At 46.4% G+C, this 23,862-nt stretch overlaps 1 protein-coding gene across 1 annotated transcript in view; it reads left to right on the forward strand.

The window, feature by feature from the left end:
• The window catches only part of SUCLG1 (succinate-CoA ligase GDP/ADP-forming subunit alpha), a 29,157-nt gene extending 12,027 nt beyond the window's left edge, over nucleotides 1–17,130 (forward strand). Inside the window, exons 3-9 of the mRNA XM_031441372.2 lie at nucleotides 871–987; nucleotides 4,221–4,433; nucleotides 4,583–4,640; nucleotides 9,448–9,531; nucleotides 11,214–11,365; nucleotides 15,155–15,343; nucleotides 16,886–17,130. Of these exons, the coding sequence (XP_031297232.1) occupies nucleotides 871–987; nucleotides 4,221–4,433; nucleotides 4,583–4,640; nucleotides 9,448–9,531; nucleotides 11,214–11,365; nucleotides 15,155–15,343; nucleotides 16,886–16,912 (840 nt within the window). The 3' untranslated portion in view covers nucleotides 16,913–17,130. The remainder of the gene's footprint in view (nucleotides 1–870; nucleotides 988–4,220; nucleotides 4,434–4,582; nucleotides 4,641–9,447; nucleotides 9,532–11,213; nucleotides 11,366–15,154; nucleotides 15,344–16,885) is intronic.
• Nucleotides 17,131–23,862: the final 6,732 nt, after the last annotated feature.

Consider the following 23,862-nt stretch of genomic DNA (forward strand, 5'->3'; position numbering starts at 1 on the left):
GTCTAGGACAGGAGAGAAAGAGAAGGTGAAAACCAGGGAAGGTGGAGCCCCAGGAGCTTAGTGAAAAAGCAGCTTTCGATCCCTGGGGAAATTTTTGGTTGTCAGAACTGATTGGGGCAGGGAAGGGGGCAGTACACTGGCGTCTGCTGAGTAGAGGTAAACATCGCTGCTAAACACGGTCCAAAGCACAGGACAGCGTCGTAAGGGTGAATCAACGTGCCCAGAATGTCAGTAGTGCCGAGTAAACGGACTGGGACATACAGGGTGTTGGCTGGGCGGCATTAAAGGCTCACTTAAGATTAGGGATCATTCGTTTAAAGTGAGACTAGTTAGCATGGTTTTATTTTAATTTTAATTTTAATTTTTTTCTCCAGTGACTGTTCAGTGGCTTGTGCGTAGCCTTGGAGCAGGGGGAGAACTGGATTTAACTGAGACTAGTTTTGCTGGAGGTGTAAGTGGAAGTGAGAGAGAGCCAGGGTGGTTGTGTGGTTAGAGTGGCTGACCGTGGACTTCAAACTGAGTAGAAGAGGGCTGTGAGGACATCAGGAGATGAAGAACAGTAAAACAGGTGTTCTTTTCAAGTAAACGCCAGGGGGTTTCTGGTCATCCACCAAGTTTGAAAATGGAGCGAAAAGACACCTTCGTGGAAAAAAACCCCAAAAAACCAGTTACTCTGGCTCGCAGTGGCCTCCTTTGCGTCAGGGCTGGGAGCTGCGCTCAGCACGCCATGCGAGGGCTTGGGTAGATGTCACCGAGATTCTCAGGGAAGCGCGTGTTAACCTGTGTGTTTTTCTTTTCCTCGTTGCTGAAGATCGCCTTCCGGCTTCCCAGCCGGCCCTTCCTCACTGGTCCTGTGCTGCTTCCCCTCAGGGCACCTTTCACAGCCAGCAGGCGTTGGAGTATGGCACCAAGCTCGTCGGTGGAACCACTCCGGGGAAAGGAGGCAAGACGCACCTGGGCCTGCCGGTCTTTAATACCGTGAAGGAGGTGATTAACTGCGCCGAGTTTGGCAGGAAAGGACGAGCGGGGGAGGAGCTGGCGCACCTTGGTTAGAGATCTTAATTGTGCCCCTTTTGGGAGAGTCGCTTGCTTTTTCCAGTTCCAGTAACCTAGAGAAATTTGAGTTGCAGTACAAACCAGTGGGTTCGCTCTCGTGATGTAGGCCTGGGTGTCTTCCCACAGCCTGGGTCGCTTTTGCTGACGAGTGTACCCCAGCTTCCACGGGAGGAAGTCAGGTGCCGGCTTCTCTTTGGCTTCCTCTCCTTTCCTTACCACTTCTGCCGGGATGTTAGCAGTGCACACGGCAGCGTCCGCCCCCTGCCCTACTGCTCTTTAATTTTTCTTTCACTGCCGGGCCAGGGAAAGACCACTTCCTGTGCACGGCCTCGTTCCTGGCTCCCCGCAGCCCCCTAGGTGGATGCTGTTATCACCCCCATTTTAAAGACAAGGATACGACAGGTGCAGAGAGGAAATGGTCCTGCACGTAGCCTCACAGCCGATAAGTGGCAGACTTAGCGTGGCTTGGAGTTAAGTAATTAGTGTGCTGGTCTTGTGTGGGAAAACTTAGCTGTATAGTCTGATTTATAAATCAGAGTCCTAGTCTCTCCCCCAAGTTGCTAATTTCTTAGTACTTTAGAAGTGATTTTAACCTAAACTTTAATTCTTTGTTACAAAGCTAACATGTGCTCATTGTAAAGATTCAGATGTAAAAGTACATAAAGTTAAATTTTATATAGTGTTCTCCACTTCTCAGATGTAGCTTTTATGGTGAGCTACTTTGAGTTCACTGTGTGTGCTCTCATCCTCTTTCTGCGTTACATGAACATACACAAAAATAATAGTATTATCAAAATTATAGTACAAATTCTTGGCTATTTAATTTTTTAAAATCTAGGAGATAAGGTTAGTACTTGAAATTAATGTACTGATGATAAAAAATGTAACCCCCACAACATACTTTTAAGGCATGTTTTAAAGTGTTGCTTGCTTTTTTTTTTAATGGAGGGACTGGGGGTTGAACCCCGGACCTCGTGCACGCTAAGCATGCGCTCTCCACTTGAGCTGTACCCTCCCCCTCGTAGTACTGCATTTTTTTAAAGTACAAATTTATAGACTTAGTCTCTTTTCAGAATACTAACTTCAAATTGAAGTTAATTTGTATTCTTAATCCTAAAATGTAGGGAAAAAACAAATATTCAAATTTGGAATTCTCATTTTACTTTAAATTTGAAAATAGAGTATAATATATGTGTCTGTGTGTTTTGAGTGTCTTATATTTTAAAGAGTAAAAAAAAATCATATTCTGTAGAATAATCATTTAGAGTCTTTTTACTTTGCATTTTTTGTCTCCTCCACCCTTTTCTTTTTTTAGGCATGTTTTGAAATACTACTTTTTTTTTTTTTTTAATGGAGGGACTAGGGATTGAACCCAGGACCTCGTGCTTGCTAAGCATGAGCTCTACCACTGAGCTGTCTCTACCTTCTTTTCCCCTCTTAAATTCTCTTAAATGGCTGATTTCTTTACCTCAAAATATAGAGGGGAGCTGTCTTCATAATTCCTCTAGGTAGATTTGACTTTTGTTATGAGCCTTTTTTTTTTTTTTCTTTCTTTTAAAGAAGGTTTTGTTGCTAAGCAATTCATTTGTTATTCATTATGACACAATAGATATGACATTTGGAATATTCTGTAAGTTCTTTGACAGATACTGTTTATTTCTCACCTGTTCAGCTCTTACAAAGAGCTTTCTGAATGAGAAGAACGGATGCCTTTCATCCAGTGTTATTTGCCAGGGCAAGTTCAGCTTCTGAAAGTATTTGTAGCCTTAAGTAGAAAACCATGGGATATATTTTCCGTAAAATATGTACATGCCTATGATCTGCTTTCTGTTGGTTCCAGCCTAGTTTTTTCTTTGGTCCCGACTTCTCTGTTATCACCTTGAACATAGTTTTTAAAAACATTACCTAAAAATTATTTCGAATTATTTTTAGCCCCTGGCAAGTTAGCGTCCTTTTATTTACTCTTCTTTCACTGTCCAGATAACCTCTTTTTACCAGGAATGTGGCAGAGAAAGCTCCCTCCTCTGAGGTTGTGGTGAATCATTTTGGGGTGATGCCCACAGACACTGTCTTCTATGTCCGCCCTTAGCTGTGTCTGTATGTTCTATGACTTCGTGTTTGTATCCATTGTAAACTCCTATGGCACAGCCTTCCAGGAGATTTTGATTTATATCTTGATCAGGTTACGTTTTAACATTTATTGGGAGGCAGACTGCTGTAACTGAAAATAACTGACACTGCAATCAGATATACTGAAGTCTGAGTCTTGGCTCTGCTACCTCTTAGCCATGTAATCTTGCACAAGTTATTTAATATCTCTTGGCCTCAGCATCGTGATGTGTAGATGGAGATGCTAAGTGCACAGGGTTGTGGGGAAGCCTTACCTGAAGCCTGTATAGAGTCTCTCAGGGCCTCTCACCAAGTAGGTGCTGTCAGTCTTGGAGAGTCACAGATCACAATCTGTTGTCTTCAAGGAGCTTCCATTACAGTGGAAGAGACATGGCCACCAGTGGAGGTGGGGGAAGACTCCGTCTGTACGGACACGTGTAGAGAGCATGTAGAGACCACAGGGGGAGCAGTGATCAGACTGATGGTCTTCACGTGCGTTGCATTGTGAGGGGTGGTGTAGAATAGACTCTAGTCTTACCTGACCCATTCCTATCCTGTGCTCATTTACGCAAGTGTATTTTCGTTTATTTCTAATCCGCGTGCATAAGTATGATATATCTTTAAACAGATGTTTGAGAGCTGAGTTCTTAAGCTTGGGTCTCACTAGTCCTTTTTCTCCTGGGGAGGTACAAGGTCTTTGGTACTGAACAGGTGCTAAGTGTCTTGTAGAGCAACAAAAATAAACATGGCCCAGGAATGAGGGGACACAAACGCAAATCGGGCAGTGCTTTGAGGTTTACTGACATGCTCTAGCCTGAGGGAATGGGAGGGCACCGAAACTGTCAGCTCAAAGAGGCATCCCCAAGGGGCAGAAAGGAGGCCATGCTTATTCTGCTCTTCTCTGACAGCACAGTGAACTTGCTAATGGGAAGAATGAAGACATCCAATGTCTCCTGGTGGTGGCCCCGAGACATTATTATAATCACAGTGTTGAATTTCCTTTACAATGTTTATGACTTCACCAATAATAACATGCTTCACCGTTAACGTTTCAGGCCAAAGAACAGACAGGAGCGACCGCGTCTGTCATCTACGTCCCTCCTCCTTTTGCTGCTGCCGCCATCAGTGAGGCCATTGACGCAGAGGTGCCCCTGGTGGTGTGCATCACGGAAGGCATCCCGCAGCAGGACATGGTGCGGGTCAAGCACAGGCTGCTGCGCCAGGACAAGACCAGGCTGGTCGGGCCGAACTGCCCTGGAGTCATCAACGTGAGTGCGCAAAACAGAACAAAGCCCCGTTTTAGCCTCTAAAGGCTAACGAGCTTTTTGAATCAGTCCATGTATATCTGTGTGTATGACCTCCGAGGCACTTTTTCTTCCCCTTCACTTTTCTGAAACTATGAATTACTTTCCTGCAGCCTGGAGAATGCAAAATTGGCATCATGCCTGGCCACATTCACAAGAAAGGAAGAGTTGGTGAGTACATATTTCTTATAGATGAAACACAAAACTCCTTGACCTAAGTTCAGGACTCACAAACAGAATCTGACGGTGCAGATCAAACTCATTTGAATGAGTTCAGCTTTAATAGAATTTCCCAGGGAAGCTTTGTAGTGAACTGATTCTGTACCCTAAATTGATGTTTGAGAAACAATAATAATAATTCCACAGAATCAGTGAAAATATTTTGGGGGTTTTGAAGATTCTTTCCTGCTCAGCACACTATGGATTATCCCATTTTTTTTGCATGTGTCAGCAGTTAATTTTATTTTATTATTAAGTAGTATCCTCTTGAATGATTACAGTTTGTTCTCCCACTGATGAAAATTTCTGTTGTTTCCAGACTTGAGCATCATGAATAAGGTGAAGGCGGGCTTTTGTGTGCTGGTCTTTTTGTGGATACGTTTCATTTCTCTTGGGTAAAATGCCTAGGACTGGAATTGCTAAGTCATAGGGTCAAAGTATACTCGACTTTCTAAGAAGTTGTCAAATAGTTGTGCTGAGTGCCCGCCTTCTGCGCGCCCACCATCGAGGCAGGTGTGAGCGCTCCATTGTCCCTCGTCCCACGGGCACTTAGCATCACCACCCACTCTGCTGGGAGCGCAGTGATGTCTCGTTGTGGCTTTAATTTGAGTTTTCCTGACAACTGATGAGATCGTGTGCTTACTGGCTATTTATAGATCTTCTTTTGTGAATCATGTCTTGAGGTTTTTTGCACATTATTTTTTTATTGGGTTGCCTCTTTATATAATTTTCTGTATAATTGATGATTATAAGAGGCTTCTATAAATATTCTGGATATAAGTCCTCTGTCAGGTGTACGTGCTGTAAATATTTTTACTGTTAGTTTGTGACCTGTCCTAGAGTGACTTGGCCTTGTTGGATGTCACAGGTTCTCTCAAAATGTTTTGAGACAATTGTACTGCGACTCGTTTAGTTCCTCAAAGAAATGATCACATTAACATTTCAAAGGCAGCCCGTTAATGCCTGTTTTTAGATTCTTCACACCTAACTCTCACTAAGCTGTACTGTTTCCCCACCATAATAGGGTTACAGTATTTTCTCTGTCCGTAAACCATGACTATAAATACTACGTAAGAATAGTTAGCCCCGTGGGTGGATGTCAGCTGTGTGGTTTGCAGGGCTGGCTTAACGACCGTGATTTTCCTGTATTACTGATGGCTCCTGGAGCTGGCAGCCCTGCTTGCCAGAAGGGTCCTTACCGAGCCCTCTCACCAGGGAGGTTGCAGGGAGCCCCCCGGGCCAGCTGAGTGCCAGTCGGGGCCTGATCCACCTCGTCACTGAAGCGCGTGTGCATACGTGAATCCTCTGTGTGCTCCTCACGCCGCTTTGATTGGCTCCTGCTCTGGACTTCAGGCGGGCGTGCGGGAAGGTCTGCCTGTGCTGAGCTGCCTTTCTGAGAAACACCCTGCTTTACAAGGTGCCCGTAAACCTCAAACAACTGAAAGGAGTTCAGGGAAGCCCTCGGCTCTCTGCCTGCCGGTAACACATCGATGAGGCAGGCCTCCGGGAGACTGCTTTTAATTCCTTTGAAAAAGGACTGGAAAAAAAAATTCACCTAGAAGAAAACACACGACACTACAGAATTTTCGAGGAGATGAGGGAGAGGAGATGGTCTTGTTGTATCAAATGTTCCTGTTTTGATCCCAGTGCTAATATTCCCAGAAGCCACACCGACTTCCAGTCCTGCAGGGGTTCACGGGAAGGGTTTCCATCCCTCAGGCATTTCTGAATGGAACGTGGTGCAGCGTGACGGCAGCACGACAGTGGAGTGACTTTCTAGTTTGTGTTGATGACAACTAATAAAACTGTGTAACAGCTGACTGAATGCTATTGAAGAAAGTGATCGGATTCCAAGTTGATATTTAACTATGATTTTTTTTCTCTTATGTTAGACTTTTTTTTACTCTCAACCGCATGTGACATACTTGACTCCTACATCCTTTTTAAAAAATTTATTTTAATTGAACTTTTTAAACTCATTTAATTGTAAATTCACAGGTACTTGTAAGAAATCATACAGACAGATCTCTGTGTACCCTTTATCCAGCGTCTCCCCAGTGGTAACATCTTGCAGAACTGTAATAAGCAGTGTCACACAACCAGTATATTGTCATCGATACAGGCAAGATAACGAATGTCTCCATCGCTACGGGGATCCCTCATCTTGCCCTTTTATAGCTGCACCCACCCCCACTCCCTTCTTAATCCTTGGCAACTAGTAATCCTCCATTTATAAAATTGTTTCATGTCAGGAGTGCTGTGTAAATGGAGTCATGTAGTGTGTGGCCTTTGGGACTGGCTGTTTGTACTTGGTGTAATTCTCTGGAGACTCGTCGGGTTGTCACGTCGGCAGGTCACTCCTTTGTGCCGCTGAGTAGTATTTCAGGGTGCGCGTGCACTGCAGTTTGTTTAACCAGTCACCTGTTGAAAGATACTGGGATTATTTCCAGTCCGGGGCTTTGACGAGCGAGGCTGCTATAAACATTTGCACACGGATTTTTACGCGGCACAAGCCTTCATCTGTCTGGGATGCCTGCCCAGGAGTGCAGTCGCTGGGGGTGTGATAGTTGCATGTTGTTTTAAGAAACCACCAAATTGCTGTGCACGGTGGCTGGACCATTCTACATCTCCGTCACCAGCGTAGCTGTGATCCAGCTTCTCCATGTCCTTGCCAGCATTGGCCACTGTTTTTTTATCGTAGCCATTCTGATGAGGGTTCAGTGACGTCTCGTCGTGGGTGTAATTTACACCCCCTTAACGGCTCATGTTTTCAGGTGCCGGTGTGCCGTCCGTGTGTCTTCTTCCGTGAAGTGTTTCTTTGTGTTTTTGCCCGTGGCCTAATCGGATTATTTGCATTTTTACTGTTGAGTTTTGAGAGTTGTTTGTACATTCTAGATGCTAATACCTTGTTGGATGCGTGGCTCACAAATATCTTCTCCCGTCTGTAGCTTGCTTTCTCGTGCTCTTAACAGGATGTTTCAGGGAGCAAAGTTTTTTGTTTTCATGAAATTTTTTTTCTTTTGTGGAATATGCTTTGACCTCAAGTCTAGTAACTCTTTGCCTAGCCTGAAATGCCCATTTTTCTTCCTGAGCATTTTATAGTTTTACATTTAAATCCCATGATCCAATTTCAGTGAAGTTTTCTAGGTGTGAGACTTAGATCAAAGTTCTTTTTCGTCTCCATGTGTTCAGCTGCTTCAGCACCATTGGTTGAAAAGATCATATTTTTTTTCCATTGAGTTGCTTTTGCATTTTTGGGTCATCAATCAGTTGGCACATTTGTGTTGGTCTGCTCTGGGTTTCGCCAATACCACACAATCTCAGTAACTATAATTATGTAATGAGTCTTGAAGTTGGGTAGATTGCTTCCTTGTACTTCATTTTTAAAAAATTTTTTTAGCTTTTCTAGTCCCTTTACGTTTTACTTTTAGTTGTACTTAGCAGGAAGAATAGAGGAGAACACCTCCGCTTTTTGGAGGCAGAAGTGCCCTGACAACAGATGTTTTTAAGTCTCTTTTACTATAAATACTTTAAGGATGGCAGGAGCAATCTACCCTAAAACCATTCATTTCATTATTTAAGTGTATGCAGTTTGCATTTATATAAATTATATATCATTTATGTAATTAGATGAAAGCCCCTTAAAAGAATAACATCCTAGTGTTACTATTTACTGATTATTATGCTGATCCATCAAAAGACTAGAATAAATAAAACAGCTGTTCTTCCCAGTAATCCAGGGTACTAAGTGAACAGTGGGAACATAGTTCTACCCTGAGACTCACATAGGCGTGTGAAGGAGACCAGGACATTGCCCACGAAGGCGCACAGCTGAAGTACTGGGTGTCCTTTGCTTGAAAGCTAAATGCACCAAATACGTGTGTACATAGGCATTGCCTGCCCAGCCTTGTCAGTTATGGCAAGTCCCACGGAGGAGGGGCCGCGTGAGGGAGAGAGGATGCGAATAGAAGGTTCCGAGAACAGGGGGAAACTGACGAGTGAGACAGATGCGGCTGGTGTTCGTGGTTGTGTTTGTCGTGAAACGGGGGCCAGCTGCTGAAGGGCCTCAGACTTTTGAAATTCGATTTTAAGAATATGGTTGTGCTCCACTGATTTTCAGTTCTGACCCATTTGGTAGATACTTGTTGAGCTCTTTCTGTGCCTGAATGGTGCTCAATCCTGGGAACGCAGGGCCGGGGAAAACAGTCTTGTTTACTGACCCCCTGGGCGTTCCAGTCCAGCAGGAAAGACAGTCCCTGCAGTTTCCAGCACCAGCGGCAGCCTCTTGCTGAGCCACTGCAGGAGAACAGGGCTCTGACTTGAGGAATCAGTGTGTGGTCAGCAGACAGCAAGCCCGGCTGTGAACTTATTTTCCTAAACCCGGGTTATTAGCCGCAGATTAATCCTTGAACTTTATGCCATCTTTTTTCCTTATGGACGTTTTGATACATGCGTTGTTCCATTTTACTGTGTGTCAGCAGTAGACGGTCATTTTATGTAGACGACTTTAGGTCTTAAAACTGCTTTTATAGTCATGAAACAGCCTAACAATAATATACTTTCTTCTATATCTCCTTTTAAAACCGCCCTGCTGTAATTGAAGCCTTCCCTTCTTATTTCCTCACCTGGTGACATTGTTTATTTGGATGACAGGTTGTGGGACTGGCAGCACGTGTACTTGTGTCTGTAATTTGTTTTACTATATGATAGTCTGTCGCATAAACACAGTCTCAATGTTTTGGGATTCTCTTTCTTTAAGGTATCGTGTCCAGATCTGGCACCCTGACTTACGAAGCGGTTCACCAGACAACGCAGGTTGGATTGGGGCAGTCTTTGTGCGTCGGTGAGGGATTTTGGCTAAGCTCGTTTTGTTGCAGTGCAGTATCTTCATTAATAAGCACAGTAATAATTATTGATTTGATTATTTGCAAGGGATTCTGGTGCCATTTTATGAAAAAGACGTTATGATCTTGAATTTAATTTGCTTAAAAGCGAAGCTTATTGTTAAATTTTCAAGATTCATGGTCCAAGATTTGACTTCCGCCTGGCGGAACAATCGTGCTGGGACGTGTGGCCCCTGGAGAGCCTCGGTGCCTGAGAACGGCGCTAACTTTGCTCGCTGTGAAGAAGTGGTCCTTCGTCATGGGGCTTGCCGCGCTGTAATTAGCATTTTGCTATTACCAGCTGCCATCCAGGGCTTCAGAGTTGCTAGATTCTTCACTGTTTATCATCTCCCTCCTAAGGCCGCCCTGTGAGGCACCGCTGTGCTGGGATTTGGTGCTGGAACCAAGCTTCACTGGCAAGAAAATCTAGGTGGAGGAGGTTTGAGGTCCTCAGAACCTCTCTCTTTGCCGCATCATACTGCCTCCCACTTAAAAACATAAAAAAGTTTTTACATTTTAAAACGATTTTGGTATTTGTTGCCAAAAGCCAGGCAAATTTCTCATTTTTAGAAATATACCTTCAAATCTTTAGAATATTTTAAAAAAGATTTTCAAAGGCAGCTTTTTATAGTTAAAAAAATGTAAAATATAGCCCTGGCATATTTTTATTAAGACTCAAATTCGTAAAATCAGTGTTAAACATTAATTGTGCTTTTCTGTGTGCGAAAGTCCAGCCATAGACACAAGGTGACTTAGTGTGACAGAGAATGAGAAAGGACTTTGAGACAGGGGTGCCAATTCCATCTTCTCTAGCCTCTGGTTTTAATTTGTACATTGAGAGTAATAATTTCTGTCTCACAGAGAGTTTGGGAGGGTTAGGAGGTGGCAGGTGTGACTTGTGCTGAGGCGCAGAGCTGGCCAAGTGGCTGGCATGTGGCACCTGCTGCTTCTCTCCTGCAAGATCACTCTTCAGAGATGCATCGAAAGGTGGGAGACCAGTGCTGCCTTCAGTGAGTTTATAACTTAAAAATGTGAAAAGGAGGCAGCCAGCCTGTGGGGAACATTGACTTGAACCCTGTCCAAGTGCTAGTGCTTAAACACCGTGTGCTTGGAGTGGAGCCCTGTGTGTGCTGTCTGTCATCAGCCCCTCTGGGTCTAAGGGAAGAAGGAAGAGAGGTCGGGACACCCCCGTCCCTCACTAGGACTTGTGTCCCAGCTTGTGAGTGGTTCCTCTGCAGTGTGCCTCCTCAAAGAGTTATTTTGTGCAGAGAAATTCCTTACCTGTTTAATCAGAGATGATATTCTCACAAACACACATTTTCTTAAAATGCTCATTTTTAAAGAGCCATCTGGGAATAATTCTGTGGGAGGGAAGAGTCTCGATAAAGGGCTAACCCAGAAATAGGGCTGTCTTTGTGAGTATCAGGGACCAGCCACCATTTAGCATTCGTGTAATAGCATCAGCAGAAATAAACGTAGCATTTATGACTTTTAAATGTTAAATGCAGGGGTGCGAACCCAAAAAATACTGGTAAGAGGAGGGTAGGTAAGCCAAGAAACCTGTTGAGACAGCATTTCTCGCGCAGAACCGCTTGGCCCGCCCTTCAGCCTGCGGCTGGCGCTGACCCTCTGACTCTTTCAGGCGTCGGAGGCGACCCCTTTAACGGGACAGATTTTACTGACTGTCTGGAAATCCTCCTGAACGATCCGGCCACAGAAGGCATCATACTGATTGGTGAAATTGGTGGTAACGCAGAAGAAAATGCTGCAGAATTTTTGAAGCAACATAATTCCGTAAGTTCTGTTTTGGAAAAGTGGAGCTCTCTGCTCCTGAATGTTGTCAAAGGTCGGCTTTGCTCCTGCTTCCTCTCCTTTCTGCCTCCCCTGGTTACCGTCGTGGCCTGTTCCCCAGGTGTGAGTGGTCACTGCAGACAAGCAGCGCACTTCATGCAGTTTCCCAGGTGGAAGGAAACCTCAGAGCCACCTTTTATTTCTTCTACCTCTTCTTCCGCGCAGAGATCTGTCTCTGTAATCTCAGTCACTTGTTGAGACTCAGAGCACCGCCATCTGTAATTAGTCCCTACCTCACCTGCACCAGCTCAGTAGTTTTGTCCTAGTATCTCTGCTCCTTTTCTTCCTGAGGCGCCCCCCGCCCCCCCCGTCCGGCATATCTCCGTATATCTAGGGTAAAGGGCAGGCTTAGCACGGCATTCCAGCTCCTCCCTCGCCACCCTAACCCGCTTTTCAGATCCACGTCCCATCCGACCTGCCCCTTGTTTCAGTCTTGCTTGTCCTCGCTTGTTCCCTCTGCAAGGTGTGCATAACATCTCTCACCCTGGCCTGTGCTGTACACAGCGAGCAGCCGGTGTCCTTGGCGTCCAGCCCAGTCCTCTGGCGCATGAGGCACCAGTGAATGGTGAATGGGTGAAAGAATAAAGTAAATTGTTAGGAGATGGGAGTAAAATGTTGTTGGAGTCTCTTGAATCCAGAGAAGTTGTGAAGTTTAAGATTTAAGTGAAATCTGACTTCTTTTTAGAAAAAAGCAATTTAGGTTAACAGACATTATAGTCGTCCCTTGACATCCACAGGGGCTTGGTCCCTGTTCCCCTGGGGACACTGAAATCCATGATGCTCAAGTCCCATATATATTACGGCGTAGTATTTGCATGTAACCTACACATACCCTCCTGTATATTTTAAATCCTCTCTAGATTACTTCTGATACCTAATACGATGTAAATGCCGTGTAAATAGTCGTAAAGACAAAGTGAATAGTATCTAAATAGTTACCAGCGTGGCAAATTTAAAGTTCTGCTCTCTGGAACTTTCTGGGATATCCCCCCCCCCCAATATTGTCTGTCTGCACTTGGTTGAACTGTTGGATGCGAACCCTGTGGATACAGAGAGCCGGCTGTACACTGTGCTAAAGTAAACTCAAAAATGTTCTTAGGCCCAACTCTGAGTCCCTTGAATAGCTTTGAATTTAGTGGGAAAAACTAAGCTTTACATTTGGTTTCATTTGGCACGTTTTCCTGTTCCTGGTTGGTCCTTACGGAGCTGAGTTTTACTGAGGACCTACAGTGTATGAGGGTCTAGGCTGAACAGCTCAGATGACAGGTGATTAAAATGCTTGTCAGCACAGTAGCTGGCACCCAGTGACCCCTCAGTGATGCTGCCTGCGGCTACAGCTAATGTTCTCATCATTCTAATAATGACACGGATTATTTACAAGAGTAGTGTTGCTTCATCTTTTCATCCTGACCCTCTGAGTAGAGGTTTTTGTCCTTTTATGAGTGAGGAAACCGGCCCAGGGAGGTTGACAAGTTGCCAGTGGTAGGTACACAGCAAATGAACCAGGGGCGACATTCCCACCCTGGTCTTGCCTGACTTCTTCATGACGCCATGGCGGGGGGCAGAAGCCAGGCTGCCGGGGGCCAGGGGTCAGCAGTCCTGGGCACACCGTGGGCGGAGGGGATGCAGGAGCCAGGCTGCCGGGGGCAGAGGTTTCGCAGTCCTGGGCGCACCGTGCCGTGGGCAGGTCAGGAGCCAGGCTGCAGGGGGCAGGGGCAGGGGTCAGCAGTCCTGGGCATCTGCTCAGACAGTGCTCATGTCATCCCACCTTGTCTTTCTGTTTCCAGGTTTTCACGCTTCTCATTTCTGTGTCCTGTCCTCAGACTAGACTTCCTCTTAGTCTTTTTAATCGTATTTTTCTCTCCTTAAAAAATCTCAAGTGACTCTTCTTTGTCAGTAGGACAGAATGCACATTTGCTTGGCCTTCCAGGTTCGTCATCATCTTGTTTCTCTCTAGTATGACGTCCTAGTACGTGAGCAAGGGGATGGAGGGGCCGGTTGGGAATGGGCGCCGCTCACGTATCAGGGGCTCACATCCTTGCAGAGCCCGCAAATGAATAGATGTATGACTTACGAGTCTTTTCTTCTTAATTCTCTACTGAATTAAGACGCTGGGCATAGAGAAATAAGTGAAAACAGCCCTTGCGTTCCGGGATTGAGAGTTTAGGAGGCGAGCGCATGGGGGATGGGTTACAGCCAGCGTACTGAGGGTGACAGTAGAGACATGTTGGAGGCCCGGCGGGGTTGCTGAACAGGGGACGGGCAGCTGTAAGGGCACCTGTGGAGGGTGTGGGGGGAAGAGTCAGAAAGATTAGTGGGGAAGAAGAGGCTTGAGCCAGGTTTTAAAAGTTACGTGAGAATTGGCCAGGTACCCCAGGAGGATGGAGAGTGCTCTTGGAAGAGGCTGAGAGGCGGAGCTGGAAGTTAAGGAGCAGAGCCGGCTGGGGGGAGCCAAGCTGGAGGTGGGAGCCGAGCTGGATGGGGGGAGCCGAGCTGGAGGGGGGGAGCCGAGCCTAGCAGAGCTGGGGGGGGGAGCCGAGCTGGAGGAGGGGAGCCGAGCTGGAGGGGGGAGCCGAGCTGGATGGGGGGAGCCGAGCTGGAGGGGGGAGCCGAGCTGGAGGGGGGAGCCGAGCTGGATGGGGGGAGCCGAGCTGGAGGGGGGAGCCGAGCTGGAGGGGGGAGCCGAGCTGGAGCAGTCAGAGCCTGGCAGCTGGGCGCCTCAGTGCAGCCGGTTAGTGGGAGCCGACTGCCAGTGAACAGTCACTGCTGTGTGCTTCACTTTAAAAAGATAAAAGCCGATTTTATTTAAGAGTATCCTTCATGAAGCAGTAAAAATTATTAATTTTATTAAGTCTGATCCTTGAGTCAGTATTTCGTGATGAAATGGGCAGTAAAGCACTCTCCCAGTTGAGTGGTGAGCGGAACTAGCTGCCGTTTTTTTTTTTTGGTGGAACACCACTTTAACTTGACTGAACGACTGCCAGGAAACTGTTTATTGAGACCTGGGCACCTGCAAAATGAGAGTCTGCCACATCAAGGAGAACAGCGCGTGGTATTTGTTGACAGTGACAGAGTCTGAGCTTTCCAGTGAATACTTTTGGAAAACTTGTTTCAACCACCATGAATTTGACCACGTCCCCCTACTAAAGACTTTTCTAGTGAGACTGGTGGTGACACTGAAGGATGATTTGCAGATGCTGAATGGTGAAGAGTGTCAGCGTCTGGAAGATCTGCGTAACTCAGTGAACCTGCATTTTCCCTCTGAGCCATGAGTATTGCAGAATCATTATGGGTAGAAGATCCAAAGTGTATGACATATCAGTGGATTTTAAAGTATGAAAGTATGGTTTCAGATCCCAGCACTGCATCTGACCTTAAAGAAATGCCCACTTGGAGAGGCTCGTGCAGTGTCAGAGAAGAATAGCCAGTTACCTGACAGACACGAAAATGCTTCGCTCTTTTCCAGCTGCGTGTGTGTGTGTGGGGCTGGATTTTCTTGTATTTCAGCCAATAAGATATTGCAGTAGTTTGAATAAGAGCAGCTATCAGAATCCATTACCTTTTATGAAATTAGACATTCAGGAGTTGCAAAAATGTAAAATAATTTGTGCTGGTTTTCTTAGTGAGGCTGAGTGATGGGTCTAAGCCATTTGTCATTTCCTGGAAGTCATGAATTGGAGGTCCAGTTTCCATCCATTTCTTCATCAGAGTGTTTAAAATACTTCTTTCCAGGGTCCCAAGGCCAAGCCTGTGGTGTCCTTCATTGCTGGCTTAACCGCTCCTCCGGGCAGAAGAATGGGTCATGCGGGGGCCATCATCGCTGGAGGAAAAGGTGGTGCCAAAGAGAAGATCTCGGCCCTTCAGGGCGCGGGAGTTGTGGTCAGCATGTCTCCTGCACAGCTGGGAACCACCATCTACAAGGTGAGCTGTGGCAGCGGCCTGAGCGCCCTGAAGTCACGGGCATGAGAGTGGGCCGCCGCCCTGGCGCCTGGACACTGTGGTCTTTTCCTCTGGGTCTTAGCTGTTTGTTTCTGGTGTCTGGCAGCTCCACGGATGTCCTCGTGTCCTAATTGGGCATGACCAGGAATAACGTTCTGATTCCAAAACTTCATTCATTAAACATCTTAAGTTGCTTTTTTGTGAGGAGTGAGGTGTGATGTAAAAGAAAGTGTTTCGGAGCGCAGCAGTACCGTGAGTTCCATTTTGGGCGCAGTGCGGAGAATTGCCTCATGTTTCATCTTTCCCACGGAGGGCCTCTGAGATGTAGCGACGCTGGTTCCACAGGTTTTCCCAGGGAGAGAGACTGAAGGCTGACCAGCAAGAAGTGAAAACTGGATGAAGAGGGAGTCGGGATGGGGGCAGATCTAATGAATAGGGTGGGGTGTTCAGTCTTTGCTTTCTGGCCTTTGCTGTGGCGGGAAGCCATTATTATTTTTACAGGTAGAGGGTCGACTTCGTCACCATTTGCCTCGCTTTTCTCTTTTTTAAATATGATATCGTGATTTAAATGCTCACAGTGATTTGGCGTCTTCCATAATCATTTTGCAGTGATTTTTAGCCTGTATCTTTGAGCGGTCATTTAAGGCTGCCTCTTTCTTTATTTTTATAGTGATTATAGTCTTTACAAAAAAAAACAAGCAAAAAATAAAACCTTGTACACATGTTAAAAACAGGCCCAAATTGTCTTCCCAGAAGGGGGCCATGTTTCAGCACAATCTTTGCCCTTTGCCTTGAATTCCTTGTTGTACTGAATCTTTGCATGATCCTGCCTTTTGGAATAAGACACAGTGCGCCAGAGTGTTTAAAAGAAATCTGGGTAGTTAGAGAGTGTGTGAAGAAGAATTTTATTAAAAAAATGGGAAGTAAGGAGAAAAAAAGCAAGCGCTTAAAATTCATGTCGGAGACATGTGTTACCATTTCTCTCCAGTAGGTGGCAGCAGGCATCTACCCATTTGGCTGTATTCTAGTTGTTACAATTGACAGAAATGCGATTTTCAGTATTGTTTCCTTTTCATATATTTCTGAGGTTCTTGACATTTTGTTTAAATCTGAACTGAATCAGTGTTTAGTTTTATTCTCTGAGAAACTAGACAAACCTGTTCCCGTTGCCTTATGGAAAGGGCTGGTGTGGTTCACATACAGTGTTGAATGTCTGGAGAACTCCTGACGATAACACTGCAGTAGAGAACTAAGTGCGGTTCACAGCCGCTCAGCCGCTGCGCTTGGAGACGTACAGCTGACGCTCCGGGTCCAGCCCAGCGGACTTCGTACTGACCAGGCGTGTCCGACAGCTGCCGTTTTGTGTTCAGGCACCTGCACCCTGGTACATTTTACTTCTACAGTGTTTGGTTGCTCAAAGAATCCTGAAGATAAAAGGTTTCAGAAGCACTTTGCCCGTGAATGTAATTTGGGTCTCTTATCTTTTTGTCCCCTCTCTCTTCTCCCTCTCTTCTGTTTCTGAAGGAGTTTGAAAAGAGGAAGATGCTATGAAAGAAAAACAAAAGAAACGTCCCCTAGAGCTATGGAATGAATCACTGTAGAAACGTGAGCCGGCAGCAGCTTGCCTGTTGTGCACGGACTGTCGGCCTGGGCCCCTGTCGCGGGCCCTTGGTACAGCGGGAAGCCAGAATGAGGCTTGGAGCGGCCCACGCTAAGATCTGCTCACGTCCAAATAACAGACAGCCAATAAACAAACCATTTGATTTGAATATGGTTTTGGAGACTTTTTATGGTTCCCTTGTGGGGGAGGGGGAGCGGGAGAAACGGAGGGTGGGTGTGTATGTGTGTTTGTGTGTGCGTGCACGCGTGTGTATGTGTGTTTTAATGGGCCCAGCAGAGAAAATTCTAACTGAGACTTTTGAGAGAATGAGTCTGTAAACATTTCAGTTTGGCGTCTGTCTAATTACCTTGGGCACAGTGTGACCTTAGGTCCTTCTGAATCAGTTTCCTCACTTGTACGTAGAATAGTCCCCATCGTGTAGGGCAGTTTTTGGAGGATTAGAGGTGAGTACATAAAGCGTTTGGCCTGGGCCTAATCGTTGTCAGTGTCAGCATCACCCTCAAGGTCATCGCCATCGTCGTCTGGGTCACCGACAGGAGCTCGACATTCAGTTTTTGCTGAGTTGGGAAACGGAAGGCCTGCGATGACGCTTTGTTTCTCTGTGGTTCTGTGGAGAGCGCTCCCCTTCCCCGTCCAGAGCCTGCACTTCTTTGCTTGAGGTTTAAGACGATGAAGACAGTCGCTGCAAGGAAGCAGGAAGACTGTCAGCCATCCTCTTGTTTAAGAGGGAGCTTGTTAATGACCAATTCCAGTGGGTAATTGTCACTGAACAAGGCAGGGGCTTCCATTCTGCAGAGGGACAGACGACAAGATACTCTCAGGTGTAGCTGCCCTGAAGGAAACAGAGCATCAAAAACTAGTATTTGGAGAAACCCCTGAAGAAAGGCTGTCTGGGGAGGCCCTCCTGGGGAGGGGATGTGAGTGGGTGCCCGAGGGCTGGAAGGCACCATTCACGCAGAAAGGAGGGCGAGCACCCAGGCAGAGGCAGGGCGGGGGAAGAGCTCGTTTTGCAGAGGTGAAGGGACATTGGGGGCCTGGAGGGCAGTGACCCCTGGGAGTGGCTGGAGGAGGTTTCAGGGCGCTGGAGAACCAGGCGCTTTGGGAGCTGCCATGACCATGCCCAGGCTGCTGAGGGTCCAAGAGCAGGCGTCAGGAGATGGGTTCACAGCCCAAGGATTCTGCCTGGGCCAAGGGACATGGCTTTGGGTCAAGCAGACTTTAGTTACTGCTCATAGAATTTCTTTACCTTGAAAGTGGGGATCACGACCCCCGTCCCACGGGGTGCCTGGGGTAAATGTACATGATGGGTGTGTGAGCATGTGCTCTGCCAGGGCTGGGATTTCCCCATAAACGCTTGAACTTGCCTCCCGCTGGCGCTCAGGGTGGCCCAGCTGTCACGATGACGGGGCAGGAAGACACTGCCTGTCTTCCTGGTGGGCACCTCCAACCCAAAGGTCCTATAGGGCAAACCCATCTTTCTTTTGTCTGAGTTGTGACAAGGACACAGTCCGGATGAGGGGCAGACATCCTTTGGAAGGTCCATCCCTGATTCCAGGCCACTCCAGGAACATCCGTCCAAGACAACCCCTCTGTCCTCACACCTCTGTTCCTCAGCTAGGAAGCTCAGTGCCCCTTGACCCTTTTCTTTTCCTCTTCCCCCCTCCATCTTCTCTTTCCTGTTCCCTTTCATTTTCCCTCCCCTTCCCTCTCTCTCCTCCCCTCTCACTCCTCCCAGCATCTTGAGAAGCCACCCTCTCCTCCGGTCTCACCTCTCTCCCCTCCTATAACCACTGCCACCTCTGGCCTGAGCAGCTCAAATGTATCTGAGCAGGCTATTTTGTTCTGGTTTTTCTGATTTCATTTTCATAAACAAAAAACGAAAGTTCAATCCATGACCCCGCTGCATTTTAAAAACTTTTATTACAGACACTTTCATTTGCAAAATGATGATGAGAGTATAATGATCTCCCATGCATCCATTACCGGCTTTGAAAATTATCAACATTTTGCTGCTATTGTCTGATCTGTGCCTCCAATCCATTTCTGCCAGTGTTTCAGTTGTTACAGTTGTTTTGTCGAGGTAAAATTTACATACGCTGAAATGCATAAATCTTCAGCTGTATTTGACAAATGGATGAAGCCATGTAACCACACCCTTTCAGAATATAGAATATTTCCTTCATCCCAGAAAGTTCCAGACTCTTCCCCCAAAAGATAACCTGTGTTTTTATTCATCTTAGATTAGTTTTGTCCATTCTGGAAAATGTATATGAAGGGAATGAAATAGGATGCAGTCTCTGTGTCTGCCCTCTTTTCACTCAGCATAATTTCTGTGACGTTCACCCATGTCCTTGCTTGTATCCAGTGGTTCATTGCACTGTTTGTACTGAGTTCTAGTCCATTGAATGCACATACCACCACGTGTTTATCCCTTCTCTGGTTGTTGGCCCTTTGAGTTTCCAGCGTTTGGCTGTGGTAGACAAAGCTGCTACGATGACGACTCCACTCCACTGTTGCAAAGAGAAAGTAGCCAGAGACAGTTCTAAACAAGTCCACATGGCTGTGCGCCCTTCAGATTTGTCAGCTCGGAAATTTGAACGTCATATCAATTTCACGTGTCCCAAAATATTTTTTATTGTTTCCGACTCTTAAAAAATGTAAAAGCTATTCTTAGTTTGCACGCCTTACAAACACGGCAGGCTGGATTTGGCCCACGAGCCATCGGTTGCTGAACCCTGAGATAAACCACGTGTGTTTTAATGTGTCCACCTCACCTGCCTAAGATGCATCTTCTTACAAGTTGAATCTGTCCTTTGCTTAAACCTAAATGCTTCCTCCTCCTTTTCCATGACATTTTTCAATCCCCCACCTGCCCCAACTCTCTCAGGGACTGTGCTGGCGTTTGACTTCCGGTAGCCTAAATTATCTGCACTTCTCATCCTGTTCAGCTGGGCTCCTTTTTCTCTTTTCCATCTTGTGCCTCCAAGCAGGCTGTTCTGCTATTCTGTCTCTTCTGAAGGGCAGTGCTTGCATTTTATGTCTCCGTGTGTCTCCTGGAGTCATGCCCTATGCCTGCTTGGTGCTCAATAAATACCAAGAAAAAAAAAATGGTACTTTTTAGACTGTTCTGCAGGGCTCAACGGGATTATTTTGTGTGCAAAGTTCAGAAATAAAAAAGCCAAGCCTCAGCAAAATTGCTTCTTTTTGCATTTTTCATTTTGATGATGTCTCTAAGGTGTGGTTTCCTATATTCTTTATGTTCCAAATATACTCCAAATTACCTTCTATTTCTGTTGTATCTAATAGATTGGAGGTGACACGAAAGGGCACAGGGGCCCCGGTCACCTAGAGTCATATACCAAACCCTGTCTGAATGATCTCAAAAACAGACTGTGCCAGACATTTTATGAAAGGCTTTTACCTTGAACCAGACAATTATGCACCATAAAGTTAATTCACACTGGAAGGGAGCAACAGGAATTTTGAGTGTGTTAAATGTAATTCAGCCAGTTGGGACAGTGGTGATTAGGACGACTCTGGGTGAGGCTTCCATATGTCATTCTGATCCTGGCACCATTTGGAGGTCTTTGAACAGATGTTACTTGAGACACTTATACTCTGGGAAGGGAGGAAAGGGAGAAAAGAGCTGGAGATTTTGGACGTTCCAAATTCCAAATAACGTGTCCATGTTGGTTCATCGATTGTACCAAATACTCCACACTGATGAGAGATGTTGAAGGTAGGGGAGTGCATACGTGTGGGTGGGGAGGCCTGTGTGGGAACTCTGTATTTTCTGCTTAATTCTGCTGCAAACCTGAAACTGCTCTGAAAAAATAAAGTCTATTAATAAAAAAAAAGTTTATTAGTTTAATGTATCTCAGCAGTTAAAAATAGTGCTTTAGACAGGTGGTTCTCAAAGTATGGTCCCCAAAGCGTGAGCATCAGTGTCACCCAAGGACTTGTCAGAGATGCACGTTCTTGGGCCGCCCTCAGACCTACTGACTCAGAAACGCGGGGTGCAGCAATCCGTGTCTTAACAAGCTCTCCAGGAGATTCTGACATATGCCAGAAATTGGGAACCATGGCTTTCGACCTTTGTCTAAAGGTCTAAAGGGAATAATATGTCCCTCCCCCATCTGCCCACCACGTGTATTTTAAAGATGTTTAAAAAGCATGGACCTGTTTGTAAGCAGTCACACAACAGTGATAGAGCCAGACATGATCAGGTCACAGAGCAGGTAGAAATGTGCAGAAGACCGCTTAGGGGGCGGGGAGGGTGTAGCTCAGTGGTAGAGCACGTGCCTAGCACGCGTGAGGTCCCGGGTTCAGTCCCCAGCACCTCCATTAAAAGTAAATACATAAATGAACATAATTACCTACCCCCCACCGAAACAATAACAACAAAAAACACTTGTCAGGAAAAGTCTGAAACCGGAAGTCATCTTGCGTTCACAGCTGACCTCCGCCGTTTTCTCCTTGTGTGACCTTGAACACGTTATCCGTGGCATCTGTAGCGTTAAGACGGTTGATGGTACCTGCCTTAGGGTGGGTTGTCGTCAGCAATGAATGACTGCATGTCGATAGGTGCTTGGAATAGCGTCTGGCACAGAATGAGTGCTCTGTATGTGACTGTTAAATAAAGTGGATGAACTTGAAGGTGAAGGTTTCATGATCCGGGACAGGCCCCTGTGAGGAGGAAGAGGTGGGTGGTCACATCCTGTGACCAGAGGCCTCTGCTCTTGCTGTCTGTATCAGGACTGTTCTCCTGGATGCCAAGGAGGCACCTGGGCTGCGGTGAACGCAGAGTCCAGGATACGTGGATGCATTCAAGCAGGATTGACACCTGTGCTGTTCAGATGCCTGCAGAGCGAGGCGGTAAGAAATGCTTTATCCATCACCAGGATGGAGCAGGTGTTTGAGAGCCCTGGGCCATAATTTGCCCAAACCTCAGGTTTTAGAGCTTTCATATGTATGGCTTTCTTTAAAAAAAAAATCAATCAACATGATCTAGGCACAAACATCCGCTCCCGGTGGTGGCTGGTATATTCTCCATTCCTTGGCAAATCTGATGTATTTTAACCCAGCTTTCAGCTTTCTCTAACCTCACTTCATCAGTCCTTCTCTGCTCAGGCATGTCTGCCTTCATTTGGCAGATGTGGCAGGTTTTCCATTTCCCCCATGTAAATGACTTGTTTATTACAGTAGGGGTCCCTGGTCTTTGGAAACAGCTTACAGATATCCTTGAATAGAGCTCAGAAAGGGCTTCATGAATAATAATGCCGAAGTAAACCTGAGATGAGCGTGGACGTTGCCTCTTTGACATTCATACATCATCCTAAGTGCCGTCATTTAAACAGAAAATGTAGATGGCTCCCTGGGAAGGCTGGGTCTGAAATATGCTTTCTTTACGAAACTCATCATTTCAGCAAAACAAACAGCAGAAAGCGAAGGGGGGAGTAGGTGACTCCTGGTATGCGTTGTACCTGAGCATAAAATTTGTCTTTCTGATTGTACGGAGACTTCACAGCCCCTTGTTTTAACTTTTAAATTTGCCTTTCTCTTTCTATTAAATGTTCCTCGGCTTCCTTCTAGCTGGTGAATTTATGGAGAAGGCACAAGACTGAGGGTGAGGAGACGGACATCCAGAGTAAGTTAACTCTCAACTCCGTTTGTCTTGGGAGACAGAGGAGAATTGTTGATGCATTTGCAGCCTGACTGCAGCTTCCATGTGGACCACAGGTCCTTAAACTTGGCAGTGCATTGGAATCATTTGGAGACCGTAATGTGTCCTGGACATTGTGATTTTTCAAAGATGCCCTTGGGATTCTGATGTATGGAAAGTTTGAGAACCACTGATGCTCATTGTATCAACCTCATGGATTTGGAGATGGCCAGCCGTTCCCGGAGAACGAGTCAGATGACCTAACCAAAGTCTGCTGGGAGGTGGGGGTGTGGCCTCTTAAGAGAGAACCCGTCCTGAGGGAGGAAGGAGCCAGGCACACCCAGGGACTCGCATCACTCTGTCCTCTGCCTAGTGTGATGGGTGCAAGTCTCAGATCTTGGAAGAAGACTGTGAGCAGAAGTACGAGTGCTTTGCCAGTGAAAGCTCTGTAAAGCATTGGGTCCCAGCAGAACGGCTACCAGAGCGTGGCATAAAGACACAGTGGGAAGGGGGCTGCTTTGCTTTGTCGCACAGTGCAGGCCAGGGGGCAGCAATGTAAGTGGCCCAACGAGCCACGGTGACTTCTGGGGCCATCTGCAGGGCCCTGTGTGACCCTGCGCAGCAACAGCAGGGGCGCCCAGTAAGGCCCGCACCCGGGTTCTGCAGGAGCAGGGGCTGCAGGTTCGTCCGAGCGCTGAGGTCATGTACCCTGACAGGTAACGAGATAAAACTGGCCTGGACTCCAGGTGTGTCTTTGCCAGCAGGTGAAGCCTGGAGACTCAGGGCACAGGTATCTGTATGGTGAAGGAGGCAAGGGTATAACCGTGCTGCTACAGGCAGAGGACCGGGAGGCGGCCTTTCTGACCACGTTGGTTTCGCTCCACAGCGGTTTAGACGTAGTGCCCTCTGTCTGAACTGAGGAAATAGCTACATGAGATGGTTCTGGCCGTTACTACGGAGTTGCTGTTAGAAGAATTGTTCATTAAATCATTCAGTGGCCATCCCAAGGCTCCGTGGCATACATCCCTTTCAGAATTCAAATGCAAGAGTGAATCTCTCTTGCATAATTGGTTTGCTTCCACTGATGGGATAACGAGAGCAGTGCAACCCATTACGTTTTCTGCCCTCGTCTCCTCCTCAGTCATCAAGACTCTCAAAACCAAACGCAATGCTTATTTGCCGTTTAAGTATAACCTCTGGTCTTCACGACATTATCAG

The sequence above is a fragment of the Camelus dromedarius genome, chromosome 33 (genome assembly GCF_036321535.1).
Source record: "Camelus dromedarius isolate mCamDro1 chromosome 33, mCamDro1.pat, whole genome shotgun sequence".
Lineage (NCBI taxonomy): Eukaryota > Metazoa > Chordata > Mammalia > Artiodactyla > Camelidae > Camelus > Camelus dromedarius.